Source organism: Equus przewalskii, chromosome 13 (genome assembly GCF_037783145.1).
Source record: "Equus przewalskii isolate Varuska chromosome 13, EquPr2, whole genome shotgun sequence".
Classification (NCBI taxonomy): Eukaryota; Metazoa; Chordata; class Mammalia; order Perissodactyla; family Equidae; genus Equus; species Equus przewalskii.
The window spans coordinates 92985905-93004849 of record NC_091843.1 but is presented as its reverse complement, the minus strand read 5'-3'; the positions used below and the strand labels follow the sequence as shown (position 1 = coordinate 93004849).

General features: G+C 49.8%; 1 protein-coding gene across 2 annotated transcripts in view; it reads left to right on the top strand.

Annotated features, from left to right (window-relative positions):
• The window catches only part of SNAP47 (synaptosome associated protein 47), a 53637-nt gene extending 35736 nt beyond the window's left edge, over positions 1-17901 (top strand). Inside the window, exons 4-6 of one of the 2 annotated variants that reach the window (XM_070571718.1) lie at positions 1186-1310; positions 14952-15109; positions 16956-17901. In XM_070571718.1, the coding sequence (XP_070427819.1) occupies positions 1186-1310; positions 14952-15109; positions 16956-16962 (290 nt within the window). In that variant the 3' untranslated portion in view covers positions 16963-17901. The remainder of the gene's footprint in view (positions 1-1185; positions 1311-14951; positions 15110-16955) is intronic. The other variant, XM_070571719.1, reaches the window with a different exon arrangement.
• The last annotated feature ends 1044 nt before the right edge of the window (positions 17902-18945 follow it).

Genomic DNA, 18945 nt, shown 5'->3' with positions numbered 1-18945 from the left:
TTTACCCAGTGATTCCTCCTCCTTCCCCGGCTGACAGTCACCTCGACGATTTCTTCCTCCTTCCTCCCAGCGATTTCCTCCTTCTTCCTGAGAGCGCTTTACCCAATGATTTCCTCCTTCCTTCCCTGAGAGAGCTTTACCCAGTGATTTCCTCCTCCTTCCTTTCCTGGCAATACATTCATTCACAGTTCCCAGCTGCTCTGGCCAGATGGCCCTGCTTACTACTGTCAGGGTCCTGGGAAGGATGTGGGGGTCACCTGTTGGTCCCCTATGCTCCCCATTCCACTGAAAGAGAAAAGGCTGCTCAGAGGAGCTGGTGCTGGAATCTAGACTGCTGGGTCTCGGCCTAGTGTGCCCTCTGCTTTCCAGCATCCTAATAAACAAACATGCTGTGTATCTGAGGTGATCTGTAATATGAAAAAGAGCAGGAGACAGACTCTAATTGATGCTCTTATCTGGGCCCTGCAGTGCCAGGTTGCAGCTGGAGTCAGCTCTTTAAATAAAGGACAGGTGGCACACTGCAGGAGGGGCCGTGAGCCTCCCTTGGTTATTCCCATCTCTCGCCAGGCTGCCCTTTCACTCCTGGGCGAGATTACCCAGGCACAGGTGTTGTGTGGGTGGAAACACCCCTGAGCAGTGCCTGGCCGCGTGCAGCACTCCAACTCACCCCCGCCCTAGCACAGCTCCACACTCCACTGTGTTTGGCCTGACCAGCTGGCCATTTCCTGTGCTCTCTGGAACCGCAGCATGCTGTGGGGGTAATCAGATGGCACTGCGGTCCCAGCATGTATTCATGTGTGTTTCAGCAGGGTTCAACACATGTTATGCTGTATACTCCAAGTCTGTAGTCTTCTCTCAGAGAAAAAGAGACAGTGACCACCCCTGGATAAAGAGCTAGACCCTGAGTGTTTCCAGTACTCCAGGCTCTGATCAGTGTGGGAAAGGAAGCAGCCCTCGTGGGGGGAGAAGGCGAGGCTGGGCAGACCCACCCCACTCAGCTTAGCAGAGGCTGACAGAGACGGACCTATCACACCCACCAGCCAGCAGGCACTGAGGCCACAGACCAGTAGATGCCTGTGAAAACACTTCGACAGCCTTAAACACCACTCTTTGTAAAGCTCTGAATGTTCTTGTGTTGTTCACACCTTCCGGAAGAGGTCACTGCTGTTTGACTTTCCATTCCAGCGTCTGGGCTGATGGACCGCTCAGTGCACCAAGAGCCCTCCTCAGCAAGCCAGGGAGGCAGGCCACTTCAGCTACAGACGAGTGGGACGTTCGTTTCTGAGGGGGACGCCCAGGAACTGAGACAGGTAACACGTTCACAGTGTCACATCCTCCCCTGCAGGCGACTCACTTCTCTTTCCTGTCTGGAATAACTCTGCACTGTTTATGCTTGCCTCTCACCTGTGAGGAACGGCTGGGACATCACCTAGTTTGCTCTGCTCCCTATAGCTGGAAAGGGGTGAAGAGGGCAGTGCCATTCCAAGTCCATGTACTTTGTGGCATGTAGACACACACAGCATTTCCATACGCACAGTTGCTCTGGTGTCTGCCTCTGCCTGCTATACGTGTATGTGCATGTGTACTGTGTATATGCACACGTGAGTGTGCACACATGTACATGTGGGTTGTGTGGGCTGTGCATGTGTGCTTTGTGCATGCACACATGCATGCGCATGTGGGTTCTCTGTGTGTTGTATGTGCACTATGAGCACACATATGCAGTGCCTGTGTGTGTGTTTGCTGTGTGTGTTGTGGGTGTGCTGCGTGCGCATGTGCTGTGTATGTGTATATCTGCATGCTGTGTGCACATATGTGTGGTGCCTACACATGTGTGTTGTGTGTCTGGTATGAGTGTATCTGTGTGCGTGTGTATGCTCGTGACGCACATGTGTGGTGCCTGCACATGTGTATGCTGTGCATCTGTTCCACAGGTGCATATAGAGTTGAGGGTGCTAGCTGTCTCAGATCACTCTCAAGTGCTCAACACTGGATGCTTGAGGAGGTTGCCACTTTTCATCCAGGAAGTTGACATTTAAACAATAATTGATAGAAATACATTTAACTTGTCTTCCTGTGTTACTGCTGGAAAATACAATGGCTTTCTTTTTTCCTTTTTTAATAATTTTGAAGCAAATACCTAGACATCTTACTTCATTCATAAATATTTCAGTATGTATCTTAAAAAGACAAGAACTGTTAAAACAAACCCAATATAATATCATAATCACCTTAAAAAGGTAAAAATTAATTCCCTACTGTCATCAGATACCAAGTCAGTACTCATATTTCCCAAGTCATCCCATATAAGAGAGTATTTGGATATTTGTTCAGATCAGGACCTAGGGAGGCCCGTGCAGAACATGTGATGAATCGGGTCCTGAGGAGGCCATGCAGGGCACTTGGTGAATCAGGACCTCAGGAGGCCATGCGGGGCACTTGGTGAATCGGGACCTGAGGAGGCCATGCAGAGCACTTGGTGAATCAGGACTTCAGGAGGTCATGCGGGGCACTTGGTGAATCAGGTCCTAGGGAGGCCATGCAGAGTACTTGGTGAATCAGGACCTCACAAGGACGTGCGGGGCACTTGGTGAATTGGGACCTCAGGAGGCCATGCAGGGCACTTGGTGAATCAGGTCCTAGGGAGGCCGTGCAGGGCACCTGGTGAATTGGGAGCTGAGGAGGCCATGCAGGGTACTTGGTGAATCAGATCCTAGGGAGGCCGTGCAGGGCACTTGGTGAATCAGGTCCTAGGGAGGCTATGCAGGGCACTTGGTGAATCAGGTCCTAGGGAGGCCGTGCAGGGCATTTGGTGAATCGGGACCTCAGGAGGACGTGCAGGGCACTTGGTGAATCAGGTCCTAGGGAGGCCGTGCAGGGCAGTTGGTGAATAACCTTTTAAAGGACAGCTTCCTTTCATCTTTTCTTTTTCTTTGCATTTTTTTTTGTTGAAGAAATTAATTGTTTCCTTGTCAAGATTTTGCATTTGTGTCTCATGACTCCATTCCCTGATATTGAGCAGTGTATTCTCTGTCCTGGTTCTCCTGTAGGTCAGCTCGTAGCTCCAGAGGCTCTATCAGATTCCACTTGGTTTGGAGACACCATTTCATCCATGCACCACACACCTCCACCAGGGCATGCAGGAAGACTCTGTGTCTCTTAAACCTGTTTTTAAAGAATTCTGATTTTATGTGTCTGCACAGGCATACATTCCTTTAAACTCAGTCCTTTCTCTTTTGGGAAAAAAGTGTTCATCTTTGCTATGGGCTGTTTTAAATATGCGTGATTTATCACTTATTTCTCCTGGTCTAACCTAGTCATTCTTAGTAATGACACACAGAGATGCTGCTTTCTAGCTGCAACTAGCAAATTTCGCAAGTTACTAATCGATTCTTGTGACATGCTTGTTGACTCCAGGACACTGCAAATCTTACCTGCTTTGGGGCTTGAGAAACTCTCATCCTATAAAGGCAAATTTACCAGTTCTCCTGAGAGTGGTTGAGAGCGCTGAGCCCTCAGACTGGTGGGTCTGGGACCCCCGCCCACCCTCCTAGCCGGTGTCTGTAGCTGGAGTGTGCTCTTCTGTGTCTCACAGTTGCGTTGCGGCTAAAGCGGCAACACAGCTTTCTGATGGCTAATGTAGGAGTTGTGTTTGTTAGTTCTGGTGGCGGCTGTGTAGCTGAGAGGACCCTTTCAATTTTAAGCAACCAGTGCCTACTACCATGTACGATGTGCCCTTCCCCTAAAAGCAGTGGTGGGAGGGGAGCGGGCACATGAGCACACCCACAGCTGCGAGGAGAGTGAGACTCCTTGACTGTTGAGGTCGCCGTCCTTCCCGTGACAGCGTGTGTCTGTGTGGTTGGTCCTGGCTGTCCTGAGCAAGTCTCAGTGAGCCCTGCGGTGTCCATGCTGGGAAAGTGGATGCCATGAGTCAGGACGCTGGCTTAGGGCAGGGGAAGTGGTGATCCCAGGGTGGCGGGTCTGGGAACCCGCAGGAGGGGCAGGCAGTGTTTCAAACCAGTCGGCTGCCTCATCCTCCTTCCTTGCAGGGAGGACCTGGTTTCATGAAAGATTGTCTTTTTGAGGTAAAACACATGTTTCATATTTAGACAAGAATTCTTAGCTGTGTAGTTGAAGCTCACACATGAGTAGAAATGACTTAAATTTCTGGGGAAAACAAAAATGCAAGAAAATCCCCCTCTATTCAGCTGTGGTTTCTGTTGCAGATGCTATTAAAGTCGTTACTTGGAAATGGGTCTGGTGACTCAAACTGCAGTTGGGGTGCTGAGAGGGAAGATTTGCTGTGATCTCCCTTGGGGACACCCATGCCCCATGCAGTGTGCAGGCTCCCTCTGTGCTGGGCCGCAGGTGTGGGCCATGGGGCTGCGGTTGGGCCCCGTCTACTGCGTGACTGTAGAAGTCCAGGGTCCGCTGTGGGAGGGCACGTGGTGGGGGAGGCTGGCCAGGGAACTGGATTCCCTGGGATGGGTTTGGCAGGGTCCCTCAAATCATTTCCAGTGTCTGCTGTGCTAACCTAGCCTGCCTCAGAACCACCACTCTTTTGTTCCTAAGTCTGTGGCTACCACGTATTTGATGCTGCATTTGGGGATGAGAAAGCAGAAGTCGTATTTGGCTTTTTCCTGAGGGCGTTTCAGTTTTATGTGAAGTTTCTTCATAACTTTTTAATCTCCACTTCTCTGTCTCATCCTGTGTTTGGTGTTTCTTCATCCTGCCTCCCTCTTTCACCAAAAAGGAACCAGATGAGAAGGTGGCTTGGGTCTGGTCTTGTGGTTTATCAGACGTGGGCAAGGGGCCGCCTCCGGCCTGCCTGTGGGGACCGGGCAGCGTGAGTTCTGCAGGAGCCCCAGCAGTGGGAACAGCAGCAGCAGCAGACTTGTGCTGGACGCTCCTGTCATTTCCCGTAAACAGGGATACGCAGAGCGTGGATTCATAGGAAGTTTCTAGGTCATAGTGTTGAACTCCCTCTGATTACATTAGGACATTGGTGTGCCTCCTGTGTGTGGCATCTTCATAAACAGTGAGCACAGAAATTAAAAAAAAAGACTGAGGCCATTCATTCAGTTCAGTCAGAAAGTCCGTTCACTGGAAAACTTAGACAGATGGTAGCTGGTATGAAGAGAGGAGTCTAATGGGACACAGCCCTGCCGGGGCCAGCAGATGGAGGGGCCAGTGCCTCGTCTCTGTCTCTGCCCAGTCTGCTCACTCAGCAGAGCCAAGTCCACATGGACCTGCACTGGCAACTCACTGGAACTTCCCCGAAACGACTTAAGGCAAAAAGGATGCTGAAGTTCTCTACTTGCTGTGAAACTATCTTAAGAAGTTAATGTCCTTTTTTCTTTTTCCTTTCTTTCTTCTTTAGAAATTAAAGAACACATTTCATTTTCAGTAACTCTACCATCCTGGTCTTTTATCCCCATTCTCTGTTCTTTGGTATTTAGACTTGCCCTAATTCATCTGTCTCCTCTCCTAGTCAGGAAAAAAATCAGTCAGTCATTTCTTGCATTCCTAATCTACATAAGAGAATTATATTTAACAAATGTCCTTCAGCCCAAGATAAATGTCTGAATCAGTGAATTATTTATCCTGTTTTCAGTGTGTTAACTGTCTGTTTGGAGAGCCAACAGATTTGGGTTTCTATGGAGAACCATCAGTACAATGTCAAGGGAGTAAGGAGCAAGGTGGCCTCCACGACGGTCCCCATCAGCTGTGGCCGTGGCTGGACGAGCTGCAGGAATGATGCTTCTTAGGAAGAGGGGACAGCTAAGCTGGTGGTTGTGGAGGGTGGAAAGGCAAGGGCCCTTGCCTTCCAACCCAGGCGGCCACCCCCCGATGCGGGAGGGCGTGCTGGAGTGGGCTCTGCAGAGGGGCACGGTGCGGGGTGGAGCTGGATGCTGGAGTGGGCTCTGTGGAGGGGCATGGGGTGGAGACCTGGACATGTCCAGTAACCCTCAGGACCTTCTTGCAGGTCAGGGAGTCTGGCTCGTGTCCCGTGAGCAGTTTGGAATCACTGAGCATTTTGGGCAAGAAGTGATGGGGTGATTGCAGACTTTACTCAGGTTCCCTCGTCCTGTGCCGCCTTCTGAACCTTTCACAGACTGTTCGTTTCGTTCGTTAATTATGGGGCACAATATAAAAAGGTTGGAGTTTTTAGAGGTGGGGGAGGTTTTTATAATGCTGTTTTTATTTTTGGCTTTGATACCAGTCCAGATATTAGCAGTGAGCTAGGCCGCTTATTTCAATATCTGTTACTTTAATTGTGAATTATTAATAAATGTTCCAGACATCGTATCCTATGTCATTTCTAACTGTTAAACCATAAGAAGGCCTGGTAACCAGGAAAAGGTGCTGGTAACTTCTGATGTCCACACACAGTTGACATTTCAGTAAGGGCACATAAGTCCCAGGAAGAGCCCTGGACTAGGAACCAGGGATCCTGGCGCTGGTCCCAGCCCTGCCCTGTCAGCTCCACAGTCCTGGAGAGCTGCCCACCAACCCCCCAGCCTCAGTTTCCACCTCTGAAAAGCACAGGCACTGACCCTTAGGGGATCCAGTGCCCACCGTCTCCTGCAGAAACTGCCACAGTGGAAGGAAAGCTGACTGACAGAAAATGTCACGCCACACTTTAAATATTCATTCATGGTTTTCCTGTCTGCTCTCTTGGTTAACTAGGTCACTGGTAACCACGAGCACTGCTTTGACAGACAGGAGACAGATGTGCGGCGCCCCCAGCCTGCCCCCACCGGGTGTGCCCGTGGTGGTTTCATGCTCTCCACTGCTGCCCTCTGCAGTCGCCCGGACAGCCGGCTGTCCTCCACAGCAGCCTTCAGAGCTCGCATTACAGTGGCTGTGGTCTCCACCAGCGCAGGCCGTGTTGTCTGTGCAGTGGTTGTTCAGAGTGGGAGGGCCTATTGAGGTGTGTGGCTACACGTCCTCTGCAGCTGGCAGAGAGGGCTGTGCCGGCATTCTGCACCTCCCTCGCGCAGATCCCGTGGCGTTTTCTGGGCTGCTTGGAGGGCATCTGCCCTTCTGGTCCAGATGCCCATACAGATGAGTCTTGGGGCACATTCTGTCCCTTCCACTTTCCCCCAGGAACCATGGAAAGGGAGGGAGCTGCCAGATAAGGAACTCCAAGATCTTGTGCTGAGGAATTCTGGAACCTACCAGCATCGCAGTGAGCACCTCTGGAGCAGCTCCTTGGCTGTGCAGAGTGTGGACCGTGAGGAGCAGGAAACAGATGCTCAGGGGAGTTGATTGAGAGGGTGACTGTTGTGCCCCTGGGAGCATCGTCCTGCCTTCTCGGTCAGCGTTTAAATGAACCTCGAGTTTTAGAATCAAGTGTTTGGTTATTTTGCTATTGAAAGCCTGGCTAGAAAAGGCTATATACATTGTAACCTTGTTTTTTACTGTGGTAAAATATATGTAATATAAATTTTGCCTTTTAACCGTTTTAAGGGTACAAGTTAGTGCATTAATTACATTCACAATATTGTGCAACCATCACCACTCTCTATTCCAAAGCTCTTTCATTATCCGAACAGAAACTCTGGGCCATGAGGCAATAACTGCACATTCCACCTCCCCCCAGCCCCCGGCAACCTCTAGTCTTTTCTCTGTCTCTATGACTTTGCCTGTTCTAGGAATCTCCCGTAAGTGGAGTCGTATATCTGTCCTTTTGATGTCTGGCTTTTTTCACGTAGCATGATGTTTTCAAGGCTGATCCACCTTGTAGCATGAATCGGTGCTGCTTCCCTTTTTATGGGTGAATAATATCCTTTTGTATGGATGGCGCACGTCTTCTCTATCTGTTCATTACTGATGAGCACTGGTTGTTTCCACCATTGGCTCTTGTGGATAATGCTGCCACGCTTATTCACATACAAGTATCTGAGTCCTTGCTTTCAGTTCTTTTGGGCATATACCTAAGAGTGGAATTGCTTGGTCATAGGATAATTTTATGGTTAGCTTTTTGATGAACTGCCAAACTATTTTCCATAGCAGCTGCACCATTTTATATTCCCACCAGCAATGTATGAAGATTCCAATATTCCACATTCTCACCAACACTTACTTTCCTTTTTGAAAATTTTAAGTTATTCTAGCCATCCTGGTGGATGTGAAGTGATATCTCGTGGTTTTGATTTGCGTTTCCCTGATGGCTAATGATGGTGAGCATCTTTTCATGTGCTTATTGGCCATTTGTTTGTCTTTGGAGAAACGTCTATTCAAGTTCTTTTCCCATTTGTTAATTGAGTTGTTTGTCTTTTTATTTGCTAAGTTGTAGGAGTTCCATATATATTCTAGATATTAAATGCTTATCAGATCTGTGATTTGCAAATGCTTGTCCCATTCTATAGGTTGTCTTTTGACTTTCTTCACAATGTCTTTTGATGCAGTTCTAACACCAGCCCCAACTGGTGTACTGCAATTCAGTTCTGGCACTAGCTGCCCATTGTTAGCACAGATCCCATGAGTTAAAGGCCTAGTCCCCAACAGGGCTGACCCTTCCTGAAACCACAGTGGGCTACCCAGGCCACATGCACTTCTGACAAACTGGCTGCAAATGTAGGGGTTTCCCATGACCGTTCAGGTTTGGTAATTCATTAAAGTGGCTCAGAGAACTCTAGAAAGCACAATTATAAAGGATCTAAGTTGAGAACAGTGAAATGAAGAGACATACAGGGCATGGTCTGGGAGGGTCCCAAATGCAGCACCTCTGTGCCCTCTCACAGTGGAACTGACACATCACCCCCCCCCCCCCCGCATGTCAATAGGTTCACCACCTAGGTAGCTCCACTGAGCCTCGGGTGTCCAGAGTTTTTATTGAGGTTTCATTGTGTGGGCATGATTGATGGGATCATTGGTCACATTACTGAACTCAGTCGCCAACACCCTCCCCTCCCCAGAAGGCAAAGCCCCTACCCACTAATCACACGGTTGGTCTTTCCAGCATGGCCAGCTTTGACCCTGAAACTATCTAGGGATCCACATGAGTCACCCTATTAGCATAAACTCAGGTGTGGTCCCAGAGGCTCATGAATAACAAAGACACACCTATTACCTGGGAAATTCCAAAGATTGAGAGTCTCTCCCAGGAGCCAGGGACAGAGGCCAGTCAAATTCTTTATGATACAACAGATACACGTAAGTTTTCAATTCTGATGAAGTCCAATTTATCTATTTTTCTTTTGTTGTTTGTGATTTTGGCATCATATCTAAGAATCCATTGCCAAATCCAATGACATTTTATCCCTATGTTTTGTTCTAAGAGTCGTCGATTCATTTTGAGTTAAGTTTTGTATACAAAGTGAGGTAGGGGTCCAACTTTATTCTTTGGCATATGGAAGTCCACTTGTCTCAGCACCACTTGTTGAACAGACTCTTCTTTCCCCATTGAATGGTCTTGGTGCCCTTGTCAGTCCATTGGCTGTAGGTGTCTGGGTTGATTTCTGGGCTCTCCATTCTGTTCCATTGCTCTGTGTCTGACCTTATGCCAGGGCCACACTGTTTTTATTGCTGTAGCTCTGAGGTGAGGCTTGAGATTGGGGAGGGTGAGTCTTCCAACTTCATTTGTCTTTTCAAGATTGTTTTGGCTATTCAGGGCCCCTTGCAATTCCATATGAATTTGAGGATCAGCTTTTCCATTTCTGGGGAAAAAAGGCTATTGGAAATTTGATAGGAATTGTACTGAATCTGTTCATCACTTTGAGGAGTATTGCCATCTTGCCAATATTGTCTTCCATCCAGGAACACAGGATGTCTTTTATTTATTTAGGTCTTCTTTAATTTCTTTCAGCATGATTTATAGTTTTTAGTCTTTCACCTCTTTGGTTAAATTTATTCCTAGATATTTTATTCTTTTGGATGCTGTTATAAATGGGGTTATTTTCTTAATTTGTTTTCCTGATTCTTCATTGCTGCTGTATAGAAACACAACTCATTTTTGTGTGCTGAGCTTGTATCTTGCAACTTTGCTGAACTTGTTAATTAGTTCTGCTAGCTTTCTTATGGATTCTTTGGGATTTTCTACATGTAGGATCATGTCATCTCTAACAGAAACTGTCTTACTTCTTCCTTTCCAGTATGGGTGCCTTTTATTTCATTTCCTTTCCTGGTTGCTCTGGCTCTATGACTGTATGCCAGTGCGTACAGTCCTGTATAGCAGTGTGAAAGTGGTCATCCTCGTCTTGTTCCTGATGTTAGGGGGAAAGCTTTCAGTCTTTCCCCGTTGAGTATGCTGTTAGCTGTGGGTTTTTCATAAATGTGCCTTTTACCATATTGAAGAAGTTCCCTTCTATTCCTAGTTTTCTGAGTGTTTTTATCATGAAAGGATGTTAGGGTTTTGTCAATACCTTTTTCTGCATCAGTTGAGATGATTATGTGGCTTTTTTCCTCTTTGTTCTAATACTGTGGTGTATTACATAGATTGATTTTCTTACATTGAACAACCCTTGTATTCTGGGATAGAGCCCACTTGGATTCAGTTTGCTAGTATTTTAGTATGTTTTGTTGTCATTTGTCTCAAAGAATTTACTGCTGTCAGATGGTGAACAGCTTCCCATGACAAGAACCAAGTTTTAAAGAGAGTGACAAATCCTGTGAAGTGAAACACTCAGCCGACCGAAGGTGCATCTTACGTGTAGAGCTAAATGCCTCAGTGGGGACGCCCCAGAACATGAAACGAACGGCAAATGCATTGAGTCTGTGGCTCTTCAGAGTGGACAGGCCCAGCCAAGCGGGCCTACCTCTTTGACCCATGAGTTGTTTAAGGGTGTGTTGTTTAATTTCTACCTATTTGTGAATTTTCCAGTTTTCCACATTTCTAGTTTCATTCCACTGTGACCAGAGAAGGCACTTCAGTCTTTTTAAGTGAGAGGCTAGTTTTGTGGTCTACCTCTGTCCTGGAGAGTGTCCCATGTGCATGTGAGAAGAATATGTGTTCTGCTGATTTGGGTGGAGTCTTCTGTAGACATCTGCTAGGTCCAGTTGGTTTATAGTGTTGTTCAGTTCCTCTGTTTCTTCATTGATATTCTGTCTGGATGTCTTATCCGTTACCAACATCTTTCTATTAACTTTTAAAAATAATCAGCAAGTATTAGGCAATTTTTGGTCCAGGCTTGAAGTAGGTTTTTTGTGGTTTTAAGTGTGGGACTGGACTGAGCACGTGAGCACAGTCTACGGGAAACTGTTCAGCCACGTGGCTCTGGGTGGCGTATGTCTGTCCATCCCATCAGTGGCATGAGGGCTTCAGGTGGCCAGTGAGTGCCTTTGCCACACAGCTGTGTGGCCTTCAGCACTTCCCTGCGTGCTACGCTCAAGCCGGCGAGCAGTGAGTGAAGAGGCGCCTGCGCTGTGCAGGGCAGAGTCCTGGCACATGGCAGCTCTAAGCAAGCGTGTCAGGAGGCCACTTGGCTGAGCCTGTCCACTCTTGAAGAGCCACAGACCTAACGCATTGGCCGTTCGTTTCATGTTCTGGTGTGTCCCCACCGAGGCATTTAACTCTACATGTAAGGTGCACTCAGCTGAGTGTTTCACTTCACAGGCGTCAGTGCTCTCTTAGACCTTGGTTCTTGTCATGGGAAGCTGTTCATGGTCTGACAGCAGGTCAGCCCCAGGACCCCTCAGTCCTGGGAGGGGCTCACCTGTCCTTTCCCCATCTGGACCTTGAGTTCAAGAGGCCACGCTTATGTCCTGGCCATTGGGGCCGATCATAGCTGGAGGCCGATCAGCAGATCCCTGGACACCCAGAGTCCTGCTGTGCGGCATGGCTGGTGCGTGAGGCAGGTTGTGCTCAACTCCTCCACCCTGTGCACAGAGCGGGGTCGTGAGGAGGGAGCACCGCCTGTGACGCCCGTCCAGACGGCCCTCGGGGCCTCAAGGAATGCCACTGAGGGGACAGGGTGGGACCCGGGGTGGTCTGTGAGTGCTGAGTGTGACAGAGTGTAGCCTAGAGTGTTACAGCCTCCAGAACTGTGGCTGTGCTGGAAGCCAAGTTTTCCTCTTTACCGTCTCCACGGCGTATTAATGGCCCAACTGGTAGAACTATTTTGAGTTGCAGACAGCTTGATTTATCCCAGCTCTGTTCTTAAATGGTTGCTAATTTCTCACTGCAAGAAAATTCACAGTTTTTCAGTGAGTCAGCTTAATAACAAGATCAGGGCAGACAGTCTAGCTCATACTAAACTCACTTCAGGTGCTTAATATCAATACCGTAACGCTCTAAATCCTGGGGTTTTATCATGTGGTAGAGTGAAACATTTTCAGACTAGAAGTTGAGACAACAACTAGCATATAACAGATGTTTGGGAAAGGTCGCGGCCGTGCTGCTGTGTACCGTGTCCCCCCCTCACTGCAGTTACGCAGTGAATGCCCACACCCAGACGTTTCAGGGCCCTTGGCGGTACGGCCCCAGCAGAGCTCGGGGCCTCTGACCTCCCGACTCTCATACCCTGATGGCTGGTGTGAGTCTGTTTTGGTGAGTGGACCTACTCTACTGGATGAGCTGTTTTTCCCTAATCTGTTTTCTGTTTTTATAGCCAGAGTGGAGATGGCTGGGAGGCTACAGTGTGTCTGTATCTGCTCTGTGTCTGTGCCACTGTCCTGGGGTCAGTGGCCTTGGGGGATGTAGGCTGCCAGAGCATGTGGCTGAAGGAGGAGGTCCTCCCCTTCCAGAGAGGACAGTAACTTCGCTCTGTCCTAGGGAGCACATGTGCCTCCCATTTCCTGCCTGAGTCATCTCGCTGTCCCGCCCCAGTCACTGACTGGCAAGTGGGCCCAGCACACTGCCCATGGGGGTGGAGCCTCCTGCATTGGCTGTGTTGAGCACCTGCCACCCTCTGAGCTGAAGTGCACCCAGTGATTTCCTTCAACATGCTGCTCCTGGACGGTGCTGGCACATGTATTTTTATGTCTTGCCTGTGCTTGTGTGCACTGTATGTTTCTATGGAGTTTATAAAAGTTAGTTTCTCCTAAAACTCAATGCACTTTTAATCAGGTAATTTCTGTGTAGGTACAAACGTGGCTGGAAAGATGGCTGGCCACTGGGTTTATTTATTAGTGTAGCAGGGACTTGAGGCAGAGTCCATTTTGAGCCTGGTCTTTGACTCAGAGCCCAGCGAAGGCTCATCTGAGGCGAGTTGATATTTCACAGGCTGGCAGCATTATACATTGATGACTAGACAGCTTGTCATCCTGGGCCGCAGAAGTAACAACTGTTTTTAAGGTTTGGCCAGACTTCATATTCTCCATTCTTTCCATCCCATGTTATATGGAATGCACACAATGCCACTTAATTACTTCAGTCCCTTTCTTAAAGGAGAAAGACACCGGACCAACAATCCAGAGGTGCTAGTAGTTTGAACTTTAAATTACTCAGTAATTTTATTTGCAGACTTAGTAGCTATAAAGATCTCTCTTGTATTTTTGCAGTATTAATTAATTTCAAGTGCAGTTTTGACAGGCCAGCCAAGGGTCTCAACAGGCTGCATATAATGAGTGATATTTTTAAGGCCATCACCTCAGTGACACTTTTTCCAAATCAAAAAATTCAGCAGGATCCAGCCTTTTGTTTGGACTGTATACTCAGTAAAACGCTCCACTTTTGGGGGAGTGCCAGCTGCTCTTGCTCACAAAATAAGTCCATGTGTGCTTATTACTGTGCTTATTAAGCAGACTCGGGAACATAAGTATTCTAGTTTTTGCCACTGTTCATTGTGGACTGGGAAAGAGGCAGTCAAGTCATCCTCTTGAGGAAGGTGGCCAGTGGAAGTGTGGACACACAGGGTTTCTCACGGGTTGTGGCCCTTGGTGGGAGTGCTGTGATGTCTGGTGCTACTTGGCCCAGTAGCTGCTGGCCATATGTGGCTGCTAAGCAACTTGAAAAGTGGCCGGTCCAAGTTGCAATAAGCTGTAAGTACAACATTCACACCAGCTTGCTAGGGCTTCATGTAAAAAAAGCATAAAACACCTCATTAATAACTGTTTATATTGATCTCATGTTGAAATGATAATATTTTGGTTTGATTGGGTTAAATTAAATATATTATTAAAATTAATTATACTTATCATTTTTTACTTTTAAAAATGTGAGCATTGGAAATTCTAGAATTACAAGTGTGGCTCTCCTTGTCCTGGACAGCCTGCTGTCTATGCGCAGGCTCTACAAGCCAGTACAGGTCCTGGGGCCTCCTTGGGTGTGTGAATGGCCTTGATCCCTGGTGAGGCCCATTTTTCAAGAGACGTATGCGATTTCATTCAGTGTCCTGGTCATGTGACATCTGTCGTCCATGCAATGGTCATGTCAAGGCCACACTGGGAGCTGGACCCCAGGCGCTCAGGGACTCGGCAAGTCACCCACCCCTCTTGGCCTCATTTGTGGAACAGAGTCAGTTTGAAGATTAGCAGAGAACAGTCAGGGCGTGTTAACTGGGCGAGGAGGAAACAGAAAATGAAACCATGTGTCTGTACCTTAATCCCCAGCTGTACTTTTCTGTGAGAGTGTGCACACTGAGGTGGCAGAAAGCAGATGGAAGGCGCCATGACCTGGCCAGCAGGCCTGCCTGACAAGGCCTGGCGCTGCAGTGAGAGCTGCCGCAGGGCCTGTGCGGCCCAGTAGCTCCTCGCAGAGAGCCCTCCTCACGTGTGCACACAGGTGTAGGCGTGAGGCAAAGGTGGGCCTCCCAGGGCATTCTGTGTGAGTTCCTGGTGGATGGCCTTACTGTCACACCACGAAGGGAGGTGAATTAGGAGGGTAGCTGACCAGAGAGGATGGCGCAGAAGGACTGCCTGGCTGTGTGGCGAGTGGACACTTTGTGGTGCTGTCTGGGCCTCGGCCACATGAGGTCATAGAAGTGAGAAAAGGAAGGGACCTCCTGTATTAGGTCATCCAGCCGTCCCCTCCAGAGCTGACTGACCCCACAGTGTACTTTCCACAGCTCCGTCCAGTTTTTCAAGTGACTCAACTGATGGAGTTTCCACCAGCTCCCAGAGGGTGCAGAAAGGTGGTGTCTGAGACTGACTTGGATCAGGATTTATTCTTCCGTCTCTTGACGAAGATCCCAGGGATGATGCCGTGTTTGCAGAGGGATGTGGGGTAAGTCCTGCCGGTCACTGACTTGATAGTGACTGCAGGTGACCTCAGCTCTCCTCGTCTCTGCGTCCCCTCCACACAGGGGGCTGCAATGCTGGGCCCCTTCGGTCTGAGCGTTCTGAGACTTGGCGGTGGCACCTTACGTAGCACTTTATAGTTTTCACAGCTTGTTCACATTTGTGATCTCACTCAAGCCTCCCCATTCCTGGGGAAACAGTTGATCTCGTGATCCTCCTGGCCCCCTCCCTGCCTTTATCCAGTTTCTTGTTAATCAGACAAAGCAGCCATCACAGGCGGTGGCTGGTGGGCCAGGTGTTCAGGCCCTCCTTTGGCTTCGTTTGACAGCACGAGTCCTGTTGTGCCTTCTGAGACACCACACAGGGTGCAGTTCACTCTCCTTGAGGTGTGGCCTCCTTTCCAGGCAGTGGCACTGCTCAGGATCGTCCCAGGCCACCTGTGAAAGCCAGAGCTCCTGCCTGTGTCCCCTGGTGGGTCCTGGGGACGCTCTCAGCGCAGCGCATGGTGTGTTGCCAGTAGATCAGACTCAGGTCCTCTGAGGAGTCTCCCAGCTGTTCTGCGCTGACCTTCCCCCCATGCGACAGAGGGCTTTGTGCAGATCTGCAGGCGGTTGATTGCCAGGAGTGCATAACGGGCGCTGAGAGCTCCTCTTGATGATGCAGATTCTGCAGGCCTTTTCTCGACCTGACCAGTGGTCTGAAACTTTCCCTGAAAGAGGCACTAACACTTACTGCAAGTAGCCAGTCATTAAGATTGCTCTGAAAATCATTCCTTTTTGTTGTCAGCCTGAGGATATTAAATTTTTAAACCCAGGCTCAGTAAGTTTGTGGTTAAAGTACATTTTACCATGCAATTAGCCTCCATAGAATTGTAATAAAACAGCTGCTCTTAGGAGTTTTTGAAACGATACGGAGTATGACCTGAGTCACAAGTCGGGGCCTGCCATCCAGCCTGGCTGGCTTCCTTGGTTTGGCCTTACTGCAGCAGTCTTCCACCCTGCGGGAGCCGTGCCCCTCTGTGGTGTCGCTGTGGTTTGTCGCACCCTGTGCCCTCCACATGTCCACGCCTGGAGCCCCTGGGCCTGGCAGGTAGGGCTGTCTCCTAGCATCTCTCAGTGGGCCATGGGCTGGATTGTGGAACTGCCCATCACCTTGGATTTTACTGCTGTGTTTTGTCCTACCTTTCATATTTGCATGTGAAATATTTCAAACATATAGACAAGAAAAGGGTTTCACTTTCTCCTTTTAACTCTTGTTTTTCCAGCATCAGTCTGCAGTGAGGTACTTGGGTGCAGACAGGTAATGAAAATAATTGGGTGAGAGCGAGAACTCAGATCCCCAGTTCTGCCTGTGCCAGCTGGCCAGCTGCTGCCTGCAGGACTCCCACAGAAATGTGGGGAGATCCCAGCAAGGCTGTTGGTGACACAGAGCAAACTGCGGGAACCCCACACGAATGTGGGGTGATCCAAGCAAGGCTGTTGGTAACACAGAGCAAACTTCAGGCTGCGACAGCAGAACCCCAGAGGCACATCTCCTGGGCTGCTTGCTTATTCCCTGCCCGTGGCCTGCAGCACAGCTGCAGGTCGAAGGCGTCATCTTCCACCAGCTCTACCCGCTCCAGACAGCTCCAGGAAGTGGCGGAACCGAGGCCCAAACCCAGGGCCAAAGCTTCTGGCTCTGGCTCTGTGCCCCATCATGAGGACAGAGCATTCACCATCCCCGTTGACTCACAAGATTTCTTAAGTATTGTAAAAATGATGGAAAGAAATATTCGCTGTTTTTGAGAGTTTAAGAAAAGGAAACCCCTCCTGTCATTTGTGCTTTTTTGGCAGATCCTGAGAAAGCTGAAGGGTCTTGCCTTGGATGCCGAGACAGAGCTGGAGAGACAGGACGAGGCCCTGGATGGCATCGCCACGGCCGTGGACCGGACAACCTTAACCATCGACAAGCATAATCGACGAATGAAAAAACTGACCTAGGAGGACAGGAAAGCGCAGAGCCGACTGCTTTGACAATAATCACTCCCCTGAGTACGTTGTTCTCAACCCCTGCATGCTTCCTTGAGATGGAGACCCCGGGGAGTCATTCCAAGGGCTGGAAAAAGTGCTTGAGGCCTCCCAGGAGGTGTACCATGGCCTCTGGATGAAGGGCTGCTGCGAGGGAGTGCAGCTCAGGTGGTGTGGCTGCCCCCAGGCACCCCTGCAGGAGCTCCGCCTGCAAATCCTCGCACACTTCTCCCAGGGCCTCTCAGGCCGCCTGGGAAAGTCCTGCCTGGGAAAGTCGGGAGCAGGCGCCTTCAGACGCAGGTGCCCTGTCAGGCCTCCACGGTGGCGGCTCTTTGTTTAGAGGGCAGCTGCACCATGCCCCTGTCCTGCTTTGCCTGGTGTATCCCACCTGCCACCCTCACCTCGAGCTGGTTTTAGACTAAACCAGCATCTCTGTGGAGGAAACCTGCTTGCTCCCGGCTCCGCCTGTCTGAGCACCGCGGGTGTGTCCTGTGTCCCGGCAGCCGCTTCTCCAGGGCCATGGTCCAGCCTGGGCGCTGCCTCGGGGCTGCGCAGCACAGACCACTGCCATCGCTTTGCACCAGTCTCTCTGGTGAGCAGGCCAGTTTCTTTCTGGTTTGTTGTCATTTTCTGACTGAAGCTAGGAGTCTCATCCACCTCAAGGTCATCTACAAACACTGGAGACACTCCTTCACTGCCCGGTCCTTAGCCAAACGTGCAAACAGTACATACTGCACCTATTAAAGTGTTGGTTTTTGCTTTTACTGAGAAATGCTAGTTTCAGGATATTTTTTGAAGATACGCATGAATGCTGCCTGTTGCTTGGCTTTGGGTGTTTGGTGGGTCCCTGGAGGGCCCTTCCGGGGAGAACGTGGGGAAGGTGAAGAAGTGGGCAACGCCATCCCTCTCACAGCAGGCTGCCCCAGACCGCTCTGTGCGCAGAGGCCGGCTCAGCCCTGGTGGCGGCATTGGAAGCCCCTTCCCTCAGCCCTCCTGACCCACCCGCAGGCCCCATGCTGCCCGCAGGCCCTCTGCATGGGCGCTGAGTCTCCTCTGGTGTTCAGAGTGCGTGCACAGGGCAGGGCTAGTTTTCTGGGGCTGCCCTCACGCAGCACACAGATGGAGCTACAACAGTGGGAACATGCTCCCTCCCTGGGCTGGGAGCCAGAGGGCCAAGATGAAGGGGTCACAGGGCTGCACTCCCTCCGGAGGCTCCAGGGGAGGGTTCTTCCTGCCTCTCCCAGCTCCTGGTACCCCTGGACTCCGGGGCTTGTGGCCCTGTCACCACAATCTCTGCCTCTCTGTCATCGCGTGGCCCTCTCCCCATGTCTCTTGTTGTAAATCTCCCTCTCCTTTCTCTGATAAGGACCCTTGTCATTGGACTCAGGCCCACCCTAATCCAGGGTCACCTCGTCTCAAGATCCTTAATGACATCGGCAAAGACCCCATTTCCAAATAATGTCACATTCTGAGGTTCAGGGTGGGTGTGAATTTTGGGTCACTAGGGATGCCCAGCCTTCTGGAAGCTGACCTGTTCCAAGAAGACATGGGAACCTTCACGAGGCTCTTCCAGTTCTTTCTTTGTCTTAATGTGGTAAATTATGTTCCTAGCCTCTATTTGTCTTGTTTGGTTTGTACTTACCAGCCTCCAAAGTGAGAAGTGGGCCTGTCCTCTCCAGGTCCCTTGCTCTGACCTCTGATGCAGGCATGCAGGCAGTTGCTCCTGACCTTTCCTGGCACACTGTGATGGATCTTAGGGCTGTCCATTGGTGTCTGAGCCCCGTCCAGCCCCTTGCCCTTATGCTTGATGCTTGGG